Source organism: Myotis lucifugus, unplaced genomic scaffold, assembly GCF_000147115.1.
Source record: "Myotis lucifugus unplaced genomic scaffold, Myoluc2.0 scaffold_66, whole genome shotgun sequence".
Lineage (NCBI taxonomy): Eukaryota > Metazoa > Chordata > Mammalia > Chiroptera > Vespertilionidae > Myotis > Myotis lucifugus.
In genome coordinates this window covers 47,641-68,099 of record NW_005871114.1, presented here as the reverse complement: position 1 = coordinate 68,099, position 20,459 = coordinate 47,641, and the positions used below count along the sequence as shown (strand labels likewise).

Sequence of the window (20,459 nt, the reverse complement as noted above, 5' to 3'; positions counted from 1 at the left end):
CAGCCCGGTCCCTGCAGGCCAGGCCAAGGGACCCCACTGGTGCATGAATCCATGCACCGGGCCTCTAGTTTTATAATAAAATGCCTTAAAACAGCGGTTCTCAACCTGTGGGTCGCGACCCCTTTGGGAGTCAAATGACCCTTTCACAGGGGTCGCCTAAGACCATCGGAAAACATATACATAATTACATATTGTTTTTGTGATTAATCACTATGCTTTAATTATGTTCAATTTGTAACAATGAAATTGAGGGTCACCACAACATGAGGAATTGTATTAAAGGGTCGCGGCATTAGGAAGGTTGAGAACCACTGCCTTAAAATAAGGAAACAATCACCTGCAGCATGGACATCTCCTGAGTATACAGTAATTCCATTGATATTACTTTTGACAAATACATTTTGATTTGAATTTCTTGTTAGTCCTGCCCATCTCCTGGAATTTGGGCATCAGTTTATTGTCAGAAAGGTACCCTCAGAAACCCAAGAGGAAAGTTCAGGCTAAACGTGGAGGGAAATCAAGAAAACATACTCATGGTCCTTAGAAACGCTTTTATTTATAAAATAACTACTCCAATAGAAACATCTCTAAATATAAACTATTCACAAGAGGCTCACGCTGCTGCCTTCTGACCGACCCGCATGCGCCTGGGCTCAGGAGCCCAGTGTCTCCCAATTCATCAGGAGGGTTCGGCCCAAGGTGCACTTGGAGCAGGGGCTGTAAGACTGTTCTTAATTCCCTTTGTAAGACAAATTCATAGTTTTCTGTTCCAAGGTAGGCTTCACATGGGGGCAGACCTTAAGTAAGAGCCCTGCTCAAATAGAACGTTCCGGGGAGAGTCGTCAGGTGAGGGTTAGCAAACACCTTCCTGAGGCCGGAGAAAGGGGCAACCAGGCACTTTAGAATCTTTTTGGCTTAGACTGTGATCTCTGAAACATGGAGGTTAGAGTAAAACAGAAAACGCTATTTCTAAGTCTCAGATAAGCTAGTTTCAGGACTGAGTATCCTAATTCAAATAAGACACGTGTTAGGCCAGCAGGTGTGGCTCAGTGGCTGAGCATCCACCCATGAATCAGGAGGTCACGGTTCTATTCCCGTTGGGGTACATGCCCAGGTTGTGAGTTGGATCCTGAATAGGGGGCATGCAAGAGGCAGCCAATCAATAATTCTTTCTCATCATTGAGGTTTCTCTCTCTCTTTCCCTCTTCCTTCCTCTCTGAAATCAATAAAAACATTAAAAAAAAAAAAAGACACGTGTTAGTTTTCTGCATCTGTGGACAGCACTGAGTTGGATGAAGGAGAAAGGTATTCCGTCTTCCACCGGGCTGGGCTGGTTTTGGCTCATTGCAGAGTGAATCCTTTTAACGAAATGGCTGGAACTCTGATCCTATTCTCCTTGGAAAAATCTATCAGTTATGGGTTGCAGAGAGAGAGCCTGGGGAGATGATCACACAGTGATTATATAAAGTAGACATAACTCTCAGAACGGTGTAGATGACTGCACCTATAAGAAATGAGAACCTTCAGATAAAGGTTGAAGGAAAAGAAAGACGCTAAACCTCTTCAGAAGGAGAAAGAAAGCAGTCGAATGTTGCATAACCAATCAGTGAACTAAGAAAAAGATTACACATGCTAGTGTTTTAAGGACTTTTAGAAATTGGGGTAGGCACAGAGGTGTGAACGTGTGCTAGACAAGAAGCTTTGAAACACCAGAATTGATACAATCTCAGCAAACTCCTTGCCACAGGCAGAGGCTTAGCCTAAAAGGGCTTCCAGAGAATTCTTTTCATCCAAGTCAATTTCTGTCAGGTGATCGTGGAGCATGGTACAACCAATGCCAACATCTTCCAATGCTATTGCATAGCTCCCAGCATACACAAGATACAGTCTTCTGCTTGGAAATTTCTCATTTTCATAGGCTGACCCAGGGCTTGCCACTCTTCTCGTGGTCATGGAATTATTTTCAAGCTCCAGGGTTCATGGCAAATTCTAGAAATTCTAGTAAGCATCAAGATTGCGAACCCAATGAAGGAGAACAAGTGGTATCTTGTGCCCCCTGTGGCATGGTTGAGCATTGGGGACAGGGCCTGTGCCTCCCGAGCGGTGCCCCTCAGGGGACCACCAGAACCTCCAGCAGAAGGAAGCGAGGGCAGCAAGGCTGAGTGGGAAGCAGAACAGGTTCAGGTGTACTCAGCTTTGCGAATATAATTGGATGGAACATAGCCCTTCTTCCCATTAACTTCGGCTAACCACCATTCTGTATTTCCTGTAACATCTTTAAAGTCCAGGATCTTGAGTCTCTGATTGGCTGACACACTCAGCTCATTTGGGTTCCGTGCCTTGAAGGTATAGACAGCAAAATAGACCTGTGTGGGGGAGAAAAGCTGAGTTAGGCAATGGAAACTGCCTGGAAATTCACTGTTCATCAGAACTTCCTGCAGTGAGGCGGATGGTCTGTACCTGCACTGTCAATAAGGCAGCCCACAGCCACATGTGGCTCTTGAGCACTTGAAATGCAGCCAGTAAGACAGAGAAACTCACTTCTTAAAATCTTATTTCATTTTAACTAACTATATAATTTTAAGCTACATATAGCTGGTGGCTACCACAATGGACAAGGCAAAGTCAAAGAAAACCAAAATTCCTATCAGAGTCGATATATTTAGAAAAACATGTCTCCCTCAACATGTCTAGAGAAACTGCCCACTGGTGGGTCCAGAACTGGGGTGTCCATCTGGGCCAGAGAGAAACAGGCCGGCACCATCTCATCTGACGGACTGAGGAATGCGGGGTGGGACGTCTGAGCTGAGAAACGAACGAGTGGGAAACCTGGTGCTTTGGAATCCAGAGCTTGGCAAAGACAAACACTTCCACAACCCAGGGCACGACTGAGACTCAGCAAAGGCAGCCCCACGGGAGATGAGCTCACAGACAAACGTTGTAGAACAGACACGGCCACTCACCACTGCGGACGGAGCAAAGGCAACAAGCAGAGCTGAGAAGCTAGACGTGGCTTTAAAACGTGCAGGTTTAAATGTTCAAGATACAAAGGCTACATTCAGATCCCCAGACAACAGGCCATTACGCAAGGAACAGGAAAACCCGAAACAGAGCCAGAATTTTATTTCTAAATTCTAGAACTAAAAATATAGTATTTGAATAAAAAACTCAATAATGGGTTAAACGACAGACTTTATACAACTAAGGAATCAGTAAATCAGAAGAGTGGGAAAAGTTTTCATCGTAAACCTTGTAAATGCCCCATGACACAGAAAAAGGGGTTCAGAAAGAACTATGAAGAGCCGGCCACAGAAAGGGCCTGGAGGTGTTGAGTTGCTCACTCACCAGCACGAGTATTTGTCTATGAGCCCATCTCCGGATCACACCCCAGGCCCTGGCATCTCTGACTCGCCCCCGCCCTAAAAAAGCATTATCTGCACCCACAACACACCTGCCACCTGTTCTGCGAGGGGAGCAGGGAGCACTCACCTGGTTGCCCAATGCCTCACTGCTCTCCGGCTCTTCGTTTTTATCTTCCAGAGACGGGGCTGTTCTTGCACATCCTTTTACGAGGTCTTTATCCTGCCCGTTTCGCCCTGGGACGGAGCAGCCAGCCATCTCTGGATGCTGGGAGTTTCGGTAGCTCCTCAGGGTGGGCGCAGGCTGGTCGGCGTCTTGGGCCACGTCGGCGGAGTCCCAGGGCCTGGGCTGGGAGGCGGAGTGCGGGTCTGAAGGGCGGCTGGAAGGACCGCTCTCTGAACTGCCCACGTTTAAGGAAGCACTGAGAGTTGCTGGGTCAAGTTCCTTCAATGAAGATGCATCTTGAGGCTGTTTCTGGCAAGGCCCCGACGTGAAGGCCACAGCCATGCTGCTGGGGTTGAAGGTCAAGGTGCTGTTGCTGTTCTGCCGAGGGAACCTGGGGGAGGAGCTGCTGTGCTCGGACTCGGTGGAGGAGTGGCTGCCCACAGAGACGTCGGAGTGGCTGCGGCGGGCGTTGTAGGGCTTCAGGAAGGAGCTGTACACAAAGCCTTTGGTGACTATGGGGAGGAAAGACAGACATGAAAAGCTTTTAGCAGGAGGAGGAGGGACGAGGGACGGAGGGGTCATCAGCAGAGAAAAAACCATGGTTTAAAAGTTTCCATAGTGAGAGACACAAAGTAAGATGCCCAGTGAGCGAACGGATCAGACATTCAATCCCAGGGTACAATGCGGTGGGTAGAGACGAATCGTGGCGACTGCCTGCCAGTGCGTTCTTGTTGCAACCTCAGAAGAGACGAGTGATAAGGAGGCCTCGTGGAGAGGCAAGGGGAGAGAATGAAAAGGACAAGGTGGAGATTGAGCACATGAGGACAGTTTCACAGGATACCTAGATCATGGAGGAAAGGACTAAGGGACAATTTAAGGGACGTGTTCAAATACAACAGTGGTACCAAGGGATCGGAATAACCATCCTCATGGGCAGAGCCCCTAAGAGATGCCTCCTTGCCCTCTTTCCATCCACTTAAATCCCCGTCTCTGGTTCAGGAATGTGGTGGGAATAGTGAGCATAGTCTAAGTGGGAAGCTGTTTCTACTGGTTGGAATCACCCACACAACACATGCACAGCACATGTTCACTTTAACTAGTTGCCTAAGATGATGACAGAGAGGGCCTTCGGCTAAAACTTTGAAGTATAAATTGGGAATTGAAATCCTGAATCGACAGGAAAATGCTTTATGATATTAAGAAACAACTGTCTGTCCAGGCAGGGACCCCCGTGTGAGCCCCCTGTCTCCATCTTCCATGCGTTTCCTGTAGCTGAAACAATGCTGGCACACATTTGTTTTATCTGCTAAGTGATGGGGAGGGGCCCCTGGGCAGACGGTGAGGGGTAGAGGGTAACAGCTGATCCGGATACTGTGGGCTTCTTGCTACCACTTTATTTATCAGGACTGAGTCCATATAACCCCAGGGACGAGGGAGCCTTTTGAACAGCTTGGATCTTTACAAGGAGTTCATCTGTCCATGAATCCAGCAGGGGCACTCACCTGCTCACCACTTGGAAGGCCCCAGCCTGTCCTTCCTTTCCCATTTCAATCTCTATTCTTTGGTTAGGAAGGAGTAGGGGGAGGGGAAAAAAAATCTACAGATACTTTTAAAGAAAACTGAGAAATGTTAACATTTTCACTCTGGCAATGTGAACATAGATATTTAGTATATATGCCCACAATCCATATCTGAAATGCTCAGAACCAGATGTGCTTTAGAAGTTAGATTTTTGAATTTGGGGAAGGTAAAGCACACATACAATCTATATATATAAAAGACTAAGTGACCAGTTGACTGGTCGCTATGACACTCACTGACCACCAGGGGGCAGACGCTCAACACAGGAGCTGCCCCCTGGTGGTCAGTGCGCTCCCACACTCACTGACGGGCACCAGATGCAGGGCTCACAACTGGCCGCCACAGCCTGGAGACCGCAGCGGAGCGGCAGCAAACCTACTGAGCAGCAGCGGCGGCAGGCCCAGCGGGGCCAGGATGAGCAGGAGTGGAAGGTGGCGTTGGACTACCGGTTCGGCCTGATCCCTGCAGGCCACACCAAGGGACTCTATCGGTGCCCGAACCTGTGCACCGGGCCTCTAGTATATTTCATAATATCCCCAGCAGGGTCTGGGTTAATATTCCATATTCAAATCCACTAACATTTCTGTAGCAAATAGATGGCTCTTCACACCAAAATGGATAAGTAATGATTATAAACAGCCTCACATCACTTTGGTCAGGTTTTGCCACCAAATGAATTCAGATTAGGCAGGTTTTGGCAAATGAATTCTGGGAGGGGAAAAAAAACCTTTGCTTTTTCAAAGCTTTTCAGATTTTGATATTGTGGGGAAAGAATCATGGATCAGTATTATTCTTTGTGTTTTTCTTTTCTTTTTTTTATTTTTAAAAGCATTCTTTTTTAATTTATTTTTATTGATTTCAGAGAGGAAGGGAGAGAGAGATAGAAACATCAATGATGAGAGAGAATCATTGATTGGCTGCCTCCTGCACATCCTCTACTGGGGATTAAGCCCACAAGCCAGGCATGTGCCCTTGACTGGAATCGAACCTGGGACCCTTCAGTCCACAGGCCGACGCGCTATCCACAGAACCAAACCAGCCAGGGCTGTGTTTTTCTTTAAATTCTGTACCTCTTTCCCATGCCCCCCACCACAAAAAAAGCTATGAGCTGTTTTTAAAGTCATCCATGAATAGTCATGAGGTAAGATTGTTATGGGAGGAAAACGAAAACCTCTGTCCTACAGGATTTAAATTCACACATGCCTAAGGCACATTCACAGAGCTCGGAGAAGGCCGCTCATTTTGTGGTTTGCTCAGAACTGGCTGCGAGGGCACCGGCCCCATCAGGCAGCACCCGCTGCCCACAGGGCTGTGAAGCAGGGCCAGACCTTGCAAGGGAAGGAATGGAATCTCCTCTGGAATTTGTAAAACAAAACAAAACTGAAGACAGGTTTTGTTTCAGGAATCACTTGGGCATTATACTCTCTAGAGATGGACAGAACTTTCGAGGTTACTTTCCCCTTTAATCAAAGACTCGTATTTTTTCCTGGTCCAGACAGGATCCAGCTACAGCTCAAAGCCCTTCCTCATTGACAGTTACAGTAATCCAGTGTCCAGCATTCTTACCTCCATTGTCAATCAGCCAGCGGTTCGGACTGCCCATGGGGTCCTTTTTCTTGATCACGCCCACCAGGTCACCTTCCAGAAGGGAGACATCCAGGTCTTGAGCAGCATTGAAGTTCCGGTCTGCTTGGAAGAGCTTTTCTGGGGGATACCTCGCCAGAAGAGAGGCCCGGAGTTCTTCCGACTGCAGCATGTAAGTTGGCTGAAAGGCAGCACGAGAAATACCATCAACAGAAGCCCTCCCCGGCCATGATCCCAGCAGCCGGGTTTAATCCCGACACTGTCAGTCTCAGAGTGGGGACGACAGCCAGCTGCTCCTGTGCCTGAGTCCGTCCACGGGGCCGGGTAAAAGTCAAGATCGCTTAGGCCTTGCTTTGGTGCCTCTGTAGCTATTAAGAAAATTTAACTCACAGTTTTACTGTTATCTTGTGACAAAAAAAATATGACTAAATGCCACCTAAACACTCAAAATACCTAATATTACTTAATATTACTGGGTCTTTGTATGAAGCTAAACCACCGAGACTTTTCTCATGCTGACTTCCCCATCTATATAAACAAATAACATTCATGAGAACTTCCATGCATATATGCATAACCCATGGACACAGACAACAGTATGGTAAAAGCCTTGGGGGGAGGTGGGGGTGGGAGGAAGGTGCAAGGGGGTCAATAAGGGGGAAAATGGGGACATATGTAATACTTTCAATAAAGATAAATTTTTAAAAATAAGATAAAGTAATAATAAATTTGATTCCCCCTTTTAAGCTAATCTAAATTAATGTCTATGAGATTGTATGGGCAAAAATACTGTAAACAAAGATAAGTCTTCAGTCTTTTAGATCATGACCTGATGTAATCTGGCTTAGCTTACCAAAGTTTTTAAAATATGGAAGAATTGAGTTTTAAAAAAATATAACTGCCAATGTCACCCCAATAAACTTAAATATATATATATTGCCTGGCTGGGCAAGGCTCAGTGATTGAATGGTTCAATTCCTGGTCAGGGCACATGCCTGGGCTTGATCCTCAGGGTGGGGTGTGCAGAAGGCTGCTGATCAATGATTCTCTGTCATCATTGATGTCTCTCTCTCTCTCCCTCTCTCTTCCTCTCTGAAATCAATAAAAATATATTTAAATATATATATACTAGAGGCCCAGTGCACGACATTCATGCACTGGGGGTGGGGGGGGGGGGATGTCCCTCAGCCTGGCCTGTGCCCTCTTGCAGTCCAGGACCCCTCAGGGGATGTCTGACTGCCGGCTCCTCAGGGGAGCGGGCCTAAGTGGGCAGTCAGACATCCCCCGAGGGGTCCTTAGCGCTGCCAGGGAGGTGGGAGAGGCTCCTGCCACTGCCGCTGCGCTCACCAGCCGGGAACCTGGCTTCTGCTCCTTAGCTGCTCCTTAGCTCTGTAGTGAGCCCGGCTTCTGGCTGAACGGTGCCCCCTGTGGGAGCACACTGACCACCAGGGGGCAGCTCCTGCGTTGAGTGTCTGCCCCCTGGTGGTCAGTGTGCATCATAGCGACCCGTCGTTCCACTGTTTGGTCGATTTGCATATTAGGGTTTTATTATATAGGATATCTCCAGGTAATAAAGCAGTTAGCCATCAACTGTTTGGCAGTAAATCAAATAATTACCTCTTCTGATATATGATAAAAAATAGGGAGGCCTGGCAGAATGAACATACCCTTAAATCAGTCCCCTTCATTAATTGATCAAAGTACTAAGACTACTAGCTCCTTTCACTGTATAGACAAAAATCCAAGTGTGCTTTTCAGAGGGCATTTGGAAGTACATACCAAGTGTGAGAAAACTACAGGTGGTTACTGTCAAGTACCAGTAGGCACCTGGTGATGCTCGATAATAGTCAGTACATGAATGGATGAGCCCATCATAGGTAAGAACTCAATAACCTTTTTTTTATTTACTTTAAAGTATTTAAACTCCTATTAAATTGCTAATTTGTAGAGACAGCTGAGTCCATTGATACTAAAAATAACAATGACAACAGTGCTTACTGATTGCCAGAAAGTTTCTGAGGGCTTTACATATATTAACTCATCTAAACCTCATAATAACTCTACGATGCAGTATAATTATTATCTGTGTTTTAGGGAAGAAGAAACCAAGGCACAGAGGTTAGGTACTTGCTCAAGGACGTACAGTGAGTTAACTGTCGGTACCGGGATCTGAACCCAGGGGGTTGAGCTCCCGAGTTCACATTCTGAACAACTAGGCTGTGCGTCCGCTCTCTAGTCCCTACTCACCAGGCCCAGGAGTGGCTTTCGAGCAGACTGGCGGTCCACGGTCTTCCTCTCAAACGGCCTCTTGGTAGCTGGGAGGGTCTCTGGGAAGAAGGTGAAAACCTGGAGCTGCTGCAGAACCCTGCTGTGCTCCTCGTGGAAGACGGCAATAAGGTTTCCCTCTCTGCCGGCAACTTTAAGTAACTGGAGACCGTGGGAAGAGGCGAGATAGAGGAAAGAAGAGAATACGGATGAAAGATCCCGACTGACAGTCTCGTTAAAACCAACTGGAAGCTACAGTTGAGCGGCAGTTCACTCTGTGTAAGCTACTGACACTGCAGCCGATGCCAGGGACTGAGCTGCCGGCGGGCACGTTGGCTGGCTCTGCTGGGGCTTGTTCAGGGTGGAAAGAGAACCATTTAAAAGCCAAGGGTTTAGCCCGGCTGGTGTTGCTCAGTGGTGGCCCACGCACCTAAAGGTCACAGGTTCAATTCCCAGTTAAGGGCACGTATCTGGGTTGCAGGTTTAATCCCCGGCCCTGGTCTGGGTGCACACGGGAGGCAACCAATTTATGTGTCTCTCACATCGATGTCTCTCTCTTTACCTCCTCCCCATTCCCTCCCTGCTTTCCACTCTCTCTTTCTCTAAAAATCAATGAGGAAAACAAAACAAAATCAGCTGAGAATTAACAAAAAATAAATTAAAAGAAAAATTAAAAGCCACAGGCCTGGACAGTGTGGCTCAGTGGTTGAGTGTTGATCCATGAACCAAGAGGTCATGGGTTTGATTCCCGGTCAGGGCACATGCCCCAGTTGCAGGTTTGATCCCCAGTAGGGGGCGTGCAGGAGAGAGCCAACTGCAGTTTCTCTCTCATCAATGTTGCTATCTCTCTCCCTCACCCTTTCACTCTCTAAAATCAATAAAAACATATTATCTTAAAAAGTCATGGACTTCACAGGCACCATCAAGGGTTAAAGAATTCTAATTCCTAATGGGCTTGACCTAATAACATATTTAATCTATCTATTTTGAAGAATATCTCAAACAATCCTACTGTGCACTTCCAGAAAATCACTAGAACTTCAGAGATGAACTCTCCATGGTGGGGGTGGGGGTGGGGGTGGGGGTGGAGGGCTGGGGGGTGGGGGGATGAGGGACTCACTGAAAGCAGTGGCTTCAACTGCTCCAGAGCCTGGCGCACGAAGTCGCAGTGGGCCTCGGCGTAGCCGTGGATGCAGTTGCTGAAGAGGCCCTGGGCGAACTGGTGGAACTTGGGCAGCTCGTCCAGCAGCTGCGCATTCAGGGCCTCGTAGTTGTTCCGGGCCGACTGCAGCTCCTCCAGGGTCTTCTTGTCCTTCAGCTTCTCCGCCCGCTCCGTGCAGTTGTAGAAGTCCAGCAGCTTGTCAAAGCGCTTCTGCACCAGCTTGTGGGGCCCTGTAAACATGCTCAGTAACTGATTGAGGGGGGAGATGACCAGCCGCTCTGTCCTCTCCTTCTGTAGGGACAAGGAAGGCACGTTGCTCAGTATTCCACATTTGTTATTTCCCATAATACTCTTCAGGCTGACTTTATGTCCTACACCATCTGCTGTATTCCTAGTGCACAAGCTACACCCATGCAGATCCAACTGTCCTGCTTACCAATCCCAGATGAATATACACACTCCAGAAACTTCTCAATTTATGCCTGGCTGACGTGGTTGAGTGTCGACCTATGAACCAGGAGGTCAAGGGTTCGATTCCCAGTCAGGGCACTTGCCTGGATTGCAGGTTCGCTCCCCAGTAGAGGGTGTGCAGGAGGCAGCTGAGTGTGCATATTTTCCTCAGCTCCAAGCCATCTGGACATCTCCAAGACACTATCAACCCCCACCTATTCCTTTCTACTTTGGACCAAATACCACATACAGTTGATTCTTGGACAATGCAGGAGTTAGGGGTAACGACTTCCTGCACAGTTAAAAATCCACATATAACTTTGGATTCCTCAAAAACTACTACTAAAAGCCCACTACTGACCAGAAGCCTTACCAATAGTCGATTAACACATATTTTATATATTATATGAATTATAATCTGTATTCTTACAATAAAGTAAGCTAGAGAAAAGAAACTGTTAAGAAAATCATAAGAGCCCTAGCCAGTTTGGCTCACGAATAGAGCGTAGGCCTGAGGAGTGAATGGTCCCAGGTTTGATTCTGGTCAAGGGCACATGCCCAGGTTGTGGGCTTGATCCCCCGTAGGGGGCGTGAAGGAGGCAGCCAATCAATGATTTTCTCTCATCATTGATGTTTCTATCTCTCTCTCCCTCTCCCTTCCTCTCTGAAATCAATAAAAAGAAATAAAAAGTCTTTAAAAATAGAAAGAAAATCGTAAGAAAAAGAAAATATGTTTATAGTACACATCAAAAAAAGTCTGTGTATAAGTGGACCCATGCAGTTCAAATCAGTTTTGTTCTAGGGTTAACTGGATATCTATTTAGAATTCAGAAGCAACGTGGCCTTTAGTACTTTCTTTGTAGTTTGTACAATCTCAAAGACCTATTTGTTAACCTCTTAACAATTCCTAAATATTCCTTTTTAAGTGACCATTCCAATCGTTGTTTCCTTTTGATCAGAGTTATCAATTGTGATCCATGATTACATTTCCTAGTTTTCCTTTGCTGAAACCAGGCTGATCACAAGCTACGAAAAAACTTGTGTGAATACATCTAGGTCCTACCTGGCCTTTAACTTATTGAAAGCCATCCTTTGAATATAAAATCCTGCTGCAAATATCCTAGAGGACGGCCAGGACTCCTAATGCACAGAGCATGTCTCTGTGGTTAACTTTTTCGTCAACTGGAGGTAGAAAGAGCCCCAGGAAGAGGACCAACCGTGAACAGTGTGTTGAAGATGGTCACTTACAAAGTTTGTGAAGAGCTGGTCACTGATGTAGCGATGCACCTTCTCGAACTGTTCCAAGTCCTTGTGTCCCTTCTCCATGCACACATCCCACATGCTCGCCGCAGCCACCACTTTCACACAGGCCGATTCCTGGAGCCAGAGAGGAACAAAGGCAAGTAAGATCAAACAGAACTGTCTAGCCTTCATCAGTCATTGCTTGGTAGCAGTCGGGGGGAAAAGGGTTCCGAAATTAAATTTTTTCTCTGTGGTGTAGCATTTTAGCTTTGAAACAAGCATATTTTCATAAACTATGATTTATGGGCACAGGGAAAAGCCTAAGACTTTTAATTATGGGAAAATTGGTGAGGGCTTTTATCATCTCTTTTGCATTTCCTTATGTCCCTAATTTGAGGGTTTCTTAATGCATCAAAAAGTCAATTAAATTGAAGTCAAGATGATTCCTGCAAGACTGTGATAATGAACAATCATCTCTCCTCTTCGCGTCTTGGCTCATGCTGTCACTGTCTCAAAAACTACTGCCCAATGCCCTCTGGGTAATGAACCTTGCTTCCTTCACCCAAACTCTGGCACTCCTGATGGCTCTTGCTGCTTTTTTCCTTGCAAAAATACCTCCTTACACACAATGTAACTTACTAATGTGAAGGCAGCATTCATCTGTAATAATGCCGAAAATACGAAAAAATAAGTGAATGCAGAGTAAACGCCTCCTGACTGATCCCGACAGTTTTTAAATACCAAGTTGGTTTTCTTTGGCTATTTAAAACAAATGATGGGCATTTGCCTTCTTTATTTAAGTTTGGGGAAAGCATATTATTTTAATGTTAACTAAATAAAATCTAAAACCCCATTTATATATTTCAAGGATAAATGAAGTCCCTAAGCCAAAAATATTTAATGCCTCATACATTGGTTTGATATTTTATTTTACTATATTTTGACCTCTTGTCTTTAAGTCCTTTATCTATAATATAAATAAAGCCAGGGTTTAGTTGGAAAGACAAAGTGGAGAATCTTTCTAATTCCACCCGAGTGGGGGAACTAATGTGAAACATGATGGCCTCTTCTATTCTTTTAAAGTGATGTTGTCAAGTTGTAAAATATCAGTCCATATGCCAATGTGGAGACCAAATTATACAGTCAATGTCCCTCAGCTTATGTTCTTGCTGGCCCTCTCTAACAGCCAATCTATTAGCTAACGTTACTGCTAGCAGGGCTTTTCCATTTTATGTCAGCGACACGACTTCAACACTTTCTCCCTTAATTTCCTATGTTAGCAGCCATCTGCCCATCAAATGGCTGTCAATATTACACGTGTCCCACCTCAAAATGCTTCTACCCATTGCTATGGAGATGAGTCTTTTAAGAGTTGGGGGCTCTGGTATACTTGCTATGCATTTAGAGAACACGAAGAGAGAACAGCCAACATGGAGTAGCAAATGGAGGAACTATAGGGTAAAGTCCTCAGACAAGGGAATATACTTAGTAGTTGTCCCAATATATTTTGGTCAAATCTCTCATTTGAAGCCAATGCACGCCTTAAAAGTTTTACCTAATTACATTTTTAAAATATGAAGAGGGAGAGTTTGATATTTAAAAGAAATGTAGGGGGCATTTCAAATCAGTGGGGACTACTCAATAAATGAGGATGACAACTGGATAACCAGTTATAAAAGAAAAATAAAGTTGAATTCCTACCTCAAACCTTTATATACTAAGGTAAATTCCAGCTCAGTCAGTAACTTTAACATTAAAAAATGAAATGATAAATGTACTGAAACATGGGAGATATTTGTTATTTATTATCTCAGAATAGCAAAGGTCTTTTGAAGTGTGACACAGAACTAAGAAGCCATAAATGAAATGTCTACTTTAACTACAAAAAAATGAAACTTCTACACAGAGAAAGCACTTTAAGCAAACTCAAAAGTCAACAAACTGGGGGGAAATATTTCTACACCATTATCTCAGACATAGGGCTATTTTCTCGAATGTATACAGAGGCTCTACAAATCAGTAAGAAAAAATTAATAAGTCAATAAATAAGTGCCCCCCAGTATAAACAAATCACAGAAAAAATGACGTAAACATGAAAATATCCTCAATCTCATTCAAAGAAATGAAAATTTAAATGTTTTTAACCTATCTATTTTTTTGCATTTTTTTTTAACCTGTTAAAGACATTTTAATTTTGATAACACTGTGTGTTAGCAAGGGATGGGGAAACCGTTTCATACATTAATATATTTTTTTCACACATTAACAACATCTAGCAAATTTATACTATCATGATTTGGCTCAGAAAATCTAGTACTGTTGGCTTTGAAATATACTCATAGATCTGAAAATTATGTATCTACAAAGATATTCCTGTGCCAGTGTTTCTAATCTTTTGCAACTACAATTTAAATAACTATCAATAAGGGATTAGTTAAATATATTATGGCATGTCCATACAGTTAAATGTTATGCAATTGTAAAAAGAGAAAAGGAGCAAGAAGCTCTGTGTACAGGTATGGACTGACTTCCAAAATGATGCTATTAAGTGTAAACCTAAGATGCTGAACAATGTGTAACACACACACACACACACACACACACACACACACTCACACCCTAGGCGAGAAGAGTCTAATAAATGATGCCTGTCTCTATAGAGGATGACTAGGAGACAGGGACAGGGGGAATCATTATTTTTATTTTTTACTTAACCCTTTGGTACCTTTTGAATTTTATACCATTTTACTTAGTTTAAAAAATGATTTTTTTTAAAGCAAAGGACTTCTTTTTAAGAAAATTGTTTCATAGGATGAGATTTTCATGTGCGAGGGACAAGCATGTGTCCTATATATAAACACATTATATAAAATCAATAGAGAGATTAGAAATATGAACAGAAAGGATTCTAGTCCTGGTGTGACTTCGTGAAGGAGACGCTGTCCGGGGACGAGGCGAGGATGCCCTGGGCCTGATCTCCGAGCTGCTCCAGGCCTGTTCGAACAGCGTTAGAGGCCTTCTGAAGGGCAACTAAGTAAGTTGGAAATGAATATTATTATTAGAAAGACCTCCACAGGAACTATTCTCTTACTCTTCTACCTTTAAAATTGTTTTGACAAAATGGACGGTGATAAGTGCTTCTTACATAACTGGGGACAGGAGACAGTAAAAAGGTGGTGGGGAAGATTGAGAGGGAGGAAGGGCTGGACACTTTAAAATTAATACAACAGGACTGATCTCCTAAAGGTTACTTAACTTTTAAAGAATCCCTGGGAATCCTGATAAAAAGCAGGTCATGGCATAATGGTCATTTGAATCCAGATTGTTCAATATTCAACAACATGCTGGATGAAGGGGAAAGTGGACAGAATGGTGCCCACGTGATCCTAACCACAGCGATGTCCTCACTCACCCGGATGTGCTGCAGGTAGAGAGACAGGTCTCGTATAAAAAGATTTGATCAGTCTTTCCTGCATTCGGAAGTTCTTTTCTGTTTCTTCAAATGCTTCATCTCTTATCTGTTCAAAATAAACAAGTGCTGTTAGCTGATGTGAACTTTCCCTCAATCTACCTTATTGGCAAAAGTATCTTTCTTAAAAACACCTTTTGTTTACATTTTAAACCTTTGATGTTTCCCTGAATCCTACTAAACTGAATTTAAACCGTTCCGCATGGCTTTGAGAGAGGGCCCCCTACTGTCGCACCTTACCCGTTCCGCCCTGATGGAGACCCTTTGGTTTGGTGCGGCTGCTGTCCACCATTTTCCCTGGCACCTGCCACATCTGTTGACAATATGCCTTTAACCCTGTGTTGTTGCTTTGCCTGGTGTGCCCTCTCCTCTCCCTATTCCCACCTGCCCCCCCTCCCCCTTTAAGGCTCAGATGAAATCTCTGGCCCACATGAAGCTCACGCTCATGGAGCTCCTGTTTTCTTGAGAACTACACCGTGTAGAGAACAAACTGCAAAGCTTAGCAACTGGCTTTTTTTTCACTTGCGTTTTCTCTTACTGGTATCGTGTATACGTGGTACAGTGAATGAAGACTGGAGACTTCGGATCTACCCTCAGCACTGTCCATCACTCAATCCCTCAGACTTTTATGTTTCCTTCTGTGCATCATACGGTGTTGAATTTAGGTGAGCTTTTAAATCCCTTCTAGCTTAATAGGTCTGCAATTTTACTTTTATCTCCCTAAATGAATTATAACTTTTTAATGAGTGTCTAAAGCCACAATTATTGGCCTTCTGGTTTGCCTTTGTACACCCAGGCAGCTCACCAAAGCATGGATAGGGTGCTGGGTGGGTGGATGGACTGACATCACCAGTGGCTGCCGGTCCCGTATCCACCCGCCAGCAAACACCAGGGGAGGTACCAAGAGGGAAGCCATGCCAGTTGACACCACACAGGCTGCCCCGCGGAGCCTTGAAAAGCTGCCAAAGACATGCTGAGCCTTGACGTGCAGGACCCTCACCTGGGGAGCAAAGCCAGTGAGGTGCTTCAGGTGGCTGCTGACGCGGTTGGATTTCTTGATGATGGAGTGGATGTTCAGTTTAGAGATCTTCTCCATGAGGCTGTCTTCATCGCCCTTCCGGTACTTGAGGACTAGGGAGCGAGTCAAACTGGTGAGTTAGAAAGCTCTTTCCTGAGCATAAATAGACCATAAAATAAGCTACAAAGCAAGACTAACAACCCAAACTAGAGCTAGTGCTCGATTTCAATGAGCTTAGAATGAGTGCAGAAGAATTATTAATCGAAATCACCATTTATGGACAGAGAGAATACTCAAGGGCAGAGAGACACTGCACAGACTGGAGAAGGCTAGCGACAAGGGGAGAGGTAGCAGGTATAAGGAAAAGAGCCTAAAGATTTGAACTCATGGAAACATCAGAGTTCAATGCCAGGGTCTGTCATTTCATCAAAGTCTGTTCTTACACAAGTCACTTAACTTCTCTGAGACTCATTCCTCTCCAATAAGATGTAGAAAGTAAGAGTATTTGCCTTATAAGACCATCTTAAATGGTCTCACACCTATACGAATGAGATATTTATATCCCATTATCTCACACAGTAAAATGCTATACAGGAGTTATTTAATCACTGTGTCAAACATTGGGCACAATCTGCAGAAAAGACTGGAGCTCACAGTAGCAGGGTCATAAGGGGAAGGATGGGGGCAGCAAAAAGGCACACTTATCACCATGGAAGATGAAGAGGACGTTACACCAGGAGACATGAGCCATGATGGCGAGGGGGCCAGAAAGCTTTTAAAGCCATGAGCAGCATGACATATGAATGTGGCAGAGGAAACGGTTTAGGTAAAGTGGGGAGAAGAGTGGAGAACAGGAAAAGAGGTTACACTACATTATACATTCTTTGAGGATATCAATAATATATCAGTTCAGCATGGTCACCATACTACTCAAATGTTCAAATTAGAGCCTTAATAAGACATTTGATCAAAAAAGGAGGAGGAGGAGGAGGAGGAGGAGGAGGAGGAGGAGGAGGAGGAGGGGGGGGGGAGAAAAGAAAAGAAAAGAAAAGAAAAGAGAAAAGAAAAGAAAAGAAAAGAAAAGAAAAGAAAAGAAAAGAAAAGAAAAGAAAAGAAAAGAAGAAAAGGTTTAATTCATTCTACACTATAGAGGAAAAGTGAGTGGGTGGTTTGGTAATTGACTGTGCAGTGTTGGGGGGGCGGGGAGGAACTCAGATGAGAGAGGCAGGTTTCTGAGCGTAGCCAGGACTGACGGGACCCAGAGATGGGGCACATGGGGCTTTTCTGAAAGAAGACTGAGAGTCCTAACTTAAATGGAGACAGTAAAACACCTAACCAGACGTGCAGAGCACACAAATGTAAGCACAGAAAGAAAAGGATTGCCATCAATGAGTCGAGAAGGCAGTCACTCATGCTTGGAGGAACTCTGGAGCAGCCATTTCTAATCAGTCTTCATACCTCTTGGCAAAGACTCGTGCTGCTATAAGCTTTATCAGAGATGTCGATTTCCAATAGGCCATGGCTGTGCTTTCATTATTACTGCTCTCTTTCTTCAGATCACACTTCCCCAAAATTCCACTACTGTTCCTTCATCACAACCCTATAACCTACCATTTGCTTCGTCCACCTCTGGTGGAATAATTCTTTTGAGAAGAAGAACATTCTCAAAGGCATAGCTCCTTTGTAGCAACTATGCTGTTCTTACCTAGATCCTTTCGACGTTTGTATTCATTAATGTTAACGTTGATTTCCTTGACTGCAAGGACTGCATTGGTTAAAGGCACTTTATCTGGGTGGGATTCTGGGGTGGAATTCAGCAACTCCATTAGCAGCAGTGGGTAACGCATTACTCTCTGCACTGGTTTGATGAGGAAGGAGCCCAGGTTAATATAATTTGTGCATCCCCTATAAGAGAAGGGAAAACAGAGCCTTTAGTCCACTGTCAATAAATACAGGACCCACAGGTAGTATCCTTTATTCCAAAGTAGAGCTCTGTTCTTTCTTCCTACTTTCTACTTTCATCCATTCATGTTTCCTGGACACCTAATAAATATATACCAGGCACTAATGCAGGTGCCGGGGATTTCGTAGTGACCATAAAAAGTCCCTGCCCTGATGGAATGAGACTGGCAATAAACAAATATCCTATAAAGTGTCATTGGGTGGTAAGTGCTATGGAGAAAAATATAACAAGGTAAATCTACTTCTAGGTTTCTGTCTATAAAGGAAGAAAATTTAAAAATGAGTTTGTGCAAGTGGCGAGGGAACTTACCATTCGTTGTACAGGCTCCTATAGGGCAGTTAGCATGAAAAGAAAAGAGACAGCTGATTAGAGATAATGCTGATTTTCATATTTTTCTCAGAACATATCAATTCAATGTTAACACCTATTAGTTGAGCAAACAAAAATCACATGGGATAAAAGAGAAATTATGAATGTCTATGGTAGCATACCTAGTCTATTTAAAAAAGTTAGTAAGCCCCTAATTTCACTTTGATCTACTTAGATATATACATTAACATGCCTCCCTAAGACCAGGAAAATCTCATCTTATGATCAAGATTAACTGAATTTGCCCCGGCCAGTTTGGTCTAGTGTTTAGAGTGTTGGCCCGAGGACCAAAGGGTCCGGGTTCGATTCCCAGTCAAGGGGAGGTACCCGGGTTGTAGGCCCAATTTGGCCTGGGTTGGGGCATGTGCAGGAGGCAACTGATCGATGTGTCTCTCTCATATCAATGTTTCTCTCTCTCTCTCCCCCCTCCCTCCCTTCCACTCTCTCTAAAGATCAGTGGGGTGGTGGGGGATGGGGGGAGACCGGGCCTAAACCGGCAGTCAGACATCCCCTGAGGGGTCCCAGATTGGAGAGGGTACAGGCTGGGCTGAGGGACACCCCTCCCCAGTGCATGAATTTGTGCACCGGGCCTCTAGTGTATAGATAAAAGTGCCTGAAATGGATAAAAGTACAAGCAGGATGCCACTTACGATTTCCATGATATATGATGGAAAAAGGCAAGTTACCTAATAGAACCTATAATAATATATCATTTATGTTTAAAACAAGATGGACGATGGATATCATAAGCAGTATAGACATATACATGGGAGTGATGATCAAAAGGCAGAACTAAAGAGCTACGATGGAAGTGAAGTGGTCAGAACTCCTACTTAAGCTCTGCCACGGAGTCCTGAAGATGCTTCTGGATCCTCTCATCCTTCTCATAGATTTCCAGCAGTGAGGTGGCCTCGTCGTGATTCTGGCAGTAAACCTTGTATGTTCCCTCAAGCTCATCCCGGTGATCAAGAAACACGGGTCCTTTAAAATATACACATACAGTGTTTTTAGTAAATTTCTTCTCAGTATCCTAAATGTAAGGTGTATAGGCAAACTTTAATGTCAGTTAAACCCTATCACAAGAAATGATAGCAAGACTACCCATCAAATTAATAAGAAATTTCCATGTAATAGCTTAAAATACTCTTATTTAAAGCAAAATTTAAGAGACATGTTATCTGTGTATTTACTTTTCAGTACACACACACACACACACACACACACACAAACACACACACACACTCAGCTGGTCCCTGAGACAGTCTCCAGCCCCTTTTCAGTCAGGCAGAGTAAGGGGCTTGCAAGTACTTTCCTTATAAGTATGTGGTCAGACCCAGTAAGGATCACACCCTCTAAGCCCCAGGAAAATCTCTATAGGGATGAAGAGATCCTATTACAGCAGCAGTTTCCAATCTCCTCTCTGTGCATAAATTGAATACACAGGACTTTAAATGAAATTCATTATATTAAAACATCTATAATAATAAAAGCATAATATGCAAATCGACCGAATGGCTGAACGACAGGCAGAACAACCCATCACTATGATGTGCACTGACCACCAGGGGGCAGACACTCAACGCAAGAGCTGTCCCCAGCCTGCAGGCCCCAGGCCAGCCAAGGCAGGTGCCAGTGGCCACTCCCCCATTCCTCCCCCCCATCGCCCCGCTGGCTGCCCCGCAGAGGGAGGCGACTGGCCGTGGCAAGGGGCGGGGGGCGGGGCCAGCGAGCAGGCAGCGCCAGGCCGGCCAAGGTGGGTGACAGTGGCCCCCCACTCCAATCACCCCGCCAGTTGCCCCACAGATTGGCCCTGATCACCCGCCAGGCCTAG

At 44.6% G+C, this 20,459-nt stretch overlaps 1 protein-coding gene across 1 annotated transcript in view; it reads right to left on the bottom strand.

Annotated features, from left to right (window-relative positions):
* Positions 1-537: 537 nt before the first annotated feature.
* LOC102420333 (dynamin-binding protein-like) overlaps positions 538-20,459 on the bottom strand; it is a 40,155-nt gene continuing 20,233 nt past the window's right edge. Inside the window, 12 exon segments of the mRNA XM_023754839.1 lie at positions 538-2,366; positions 3,490-4,037; positions 6,673-6,871; positions 8,938-9,117; positions 10,076-10,408; positions 11,816-11,944; positions 15,222-15,260; positions 15,262-15,327; positions 16,279-16,409; positions 18,002-18,201; positions 18,569-18,586; positions 19,462-19,609. Coding sequence (XP_023610607.1) covers positions 2,181-2,366; positions 3,490-4,037; positions 6,673-6,871; positions 8,938-9,117; positions 10,076-10,408; positions 11,816-11,944; positions 15,222-15,260; positions 15,262-15,327; positions 16,279-16,409; positions 18,002-18,201; positions 18,569-18,586; positions 19,462-19,609 — 2,177 coding nt within the window. The 3' untranslated portion in view covers positions 538-2,180.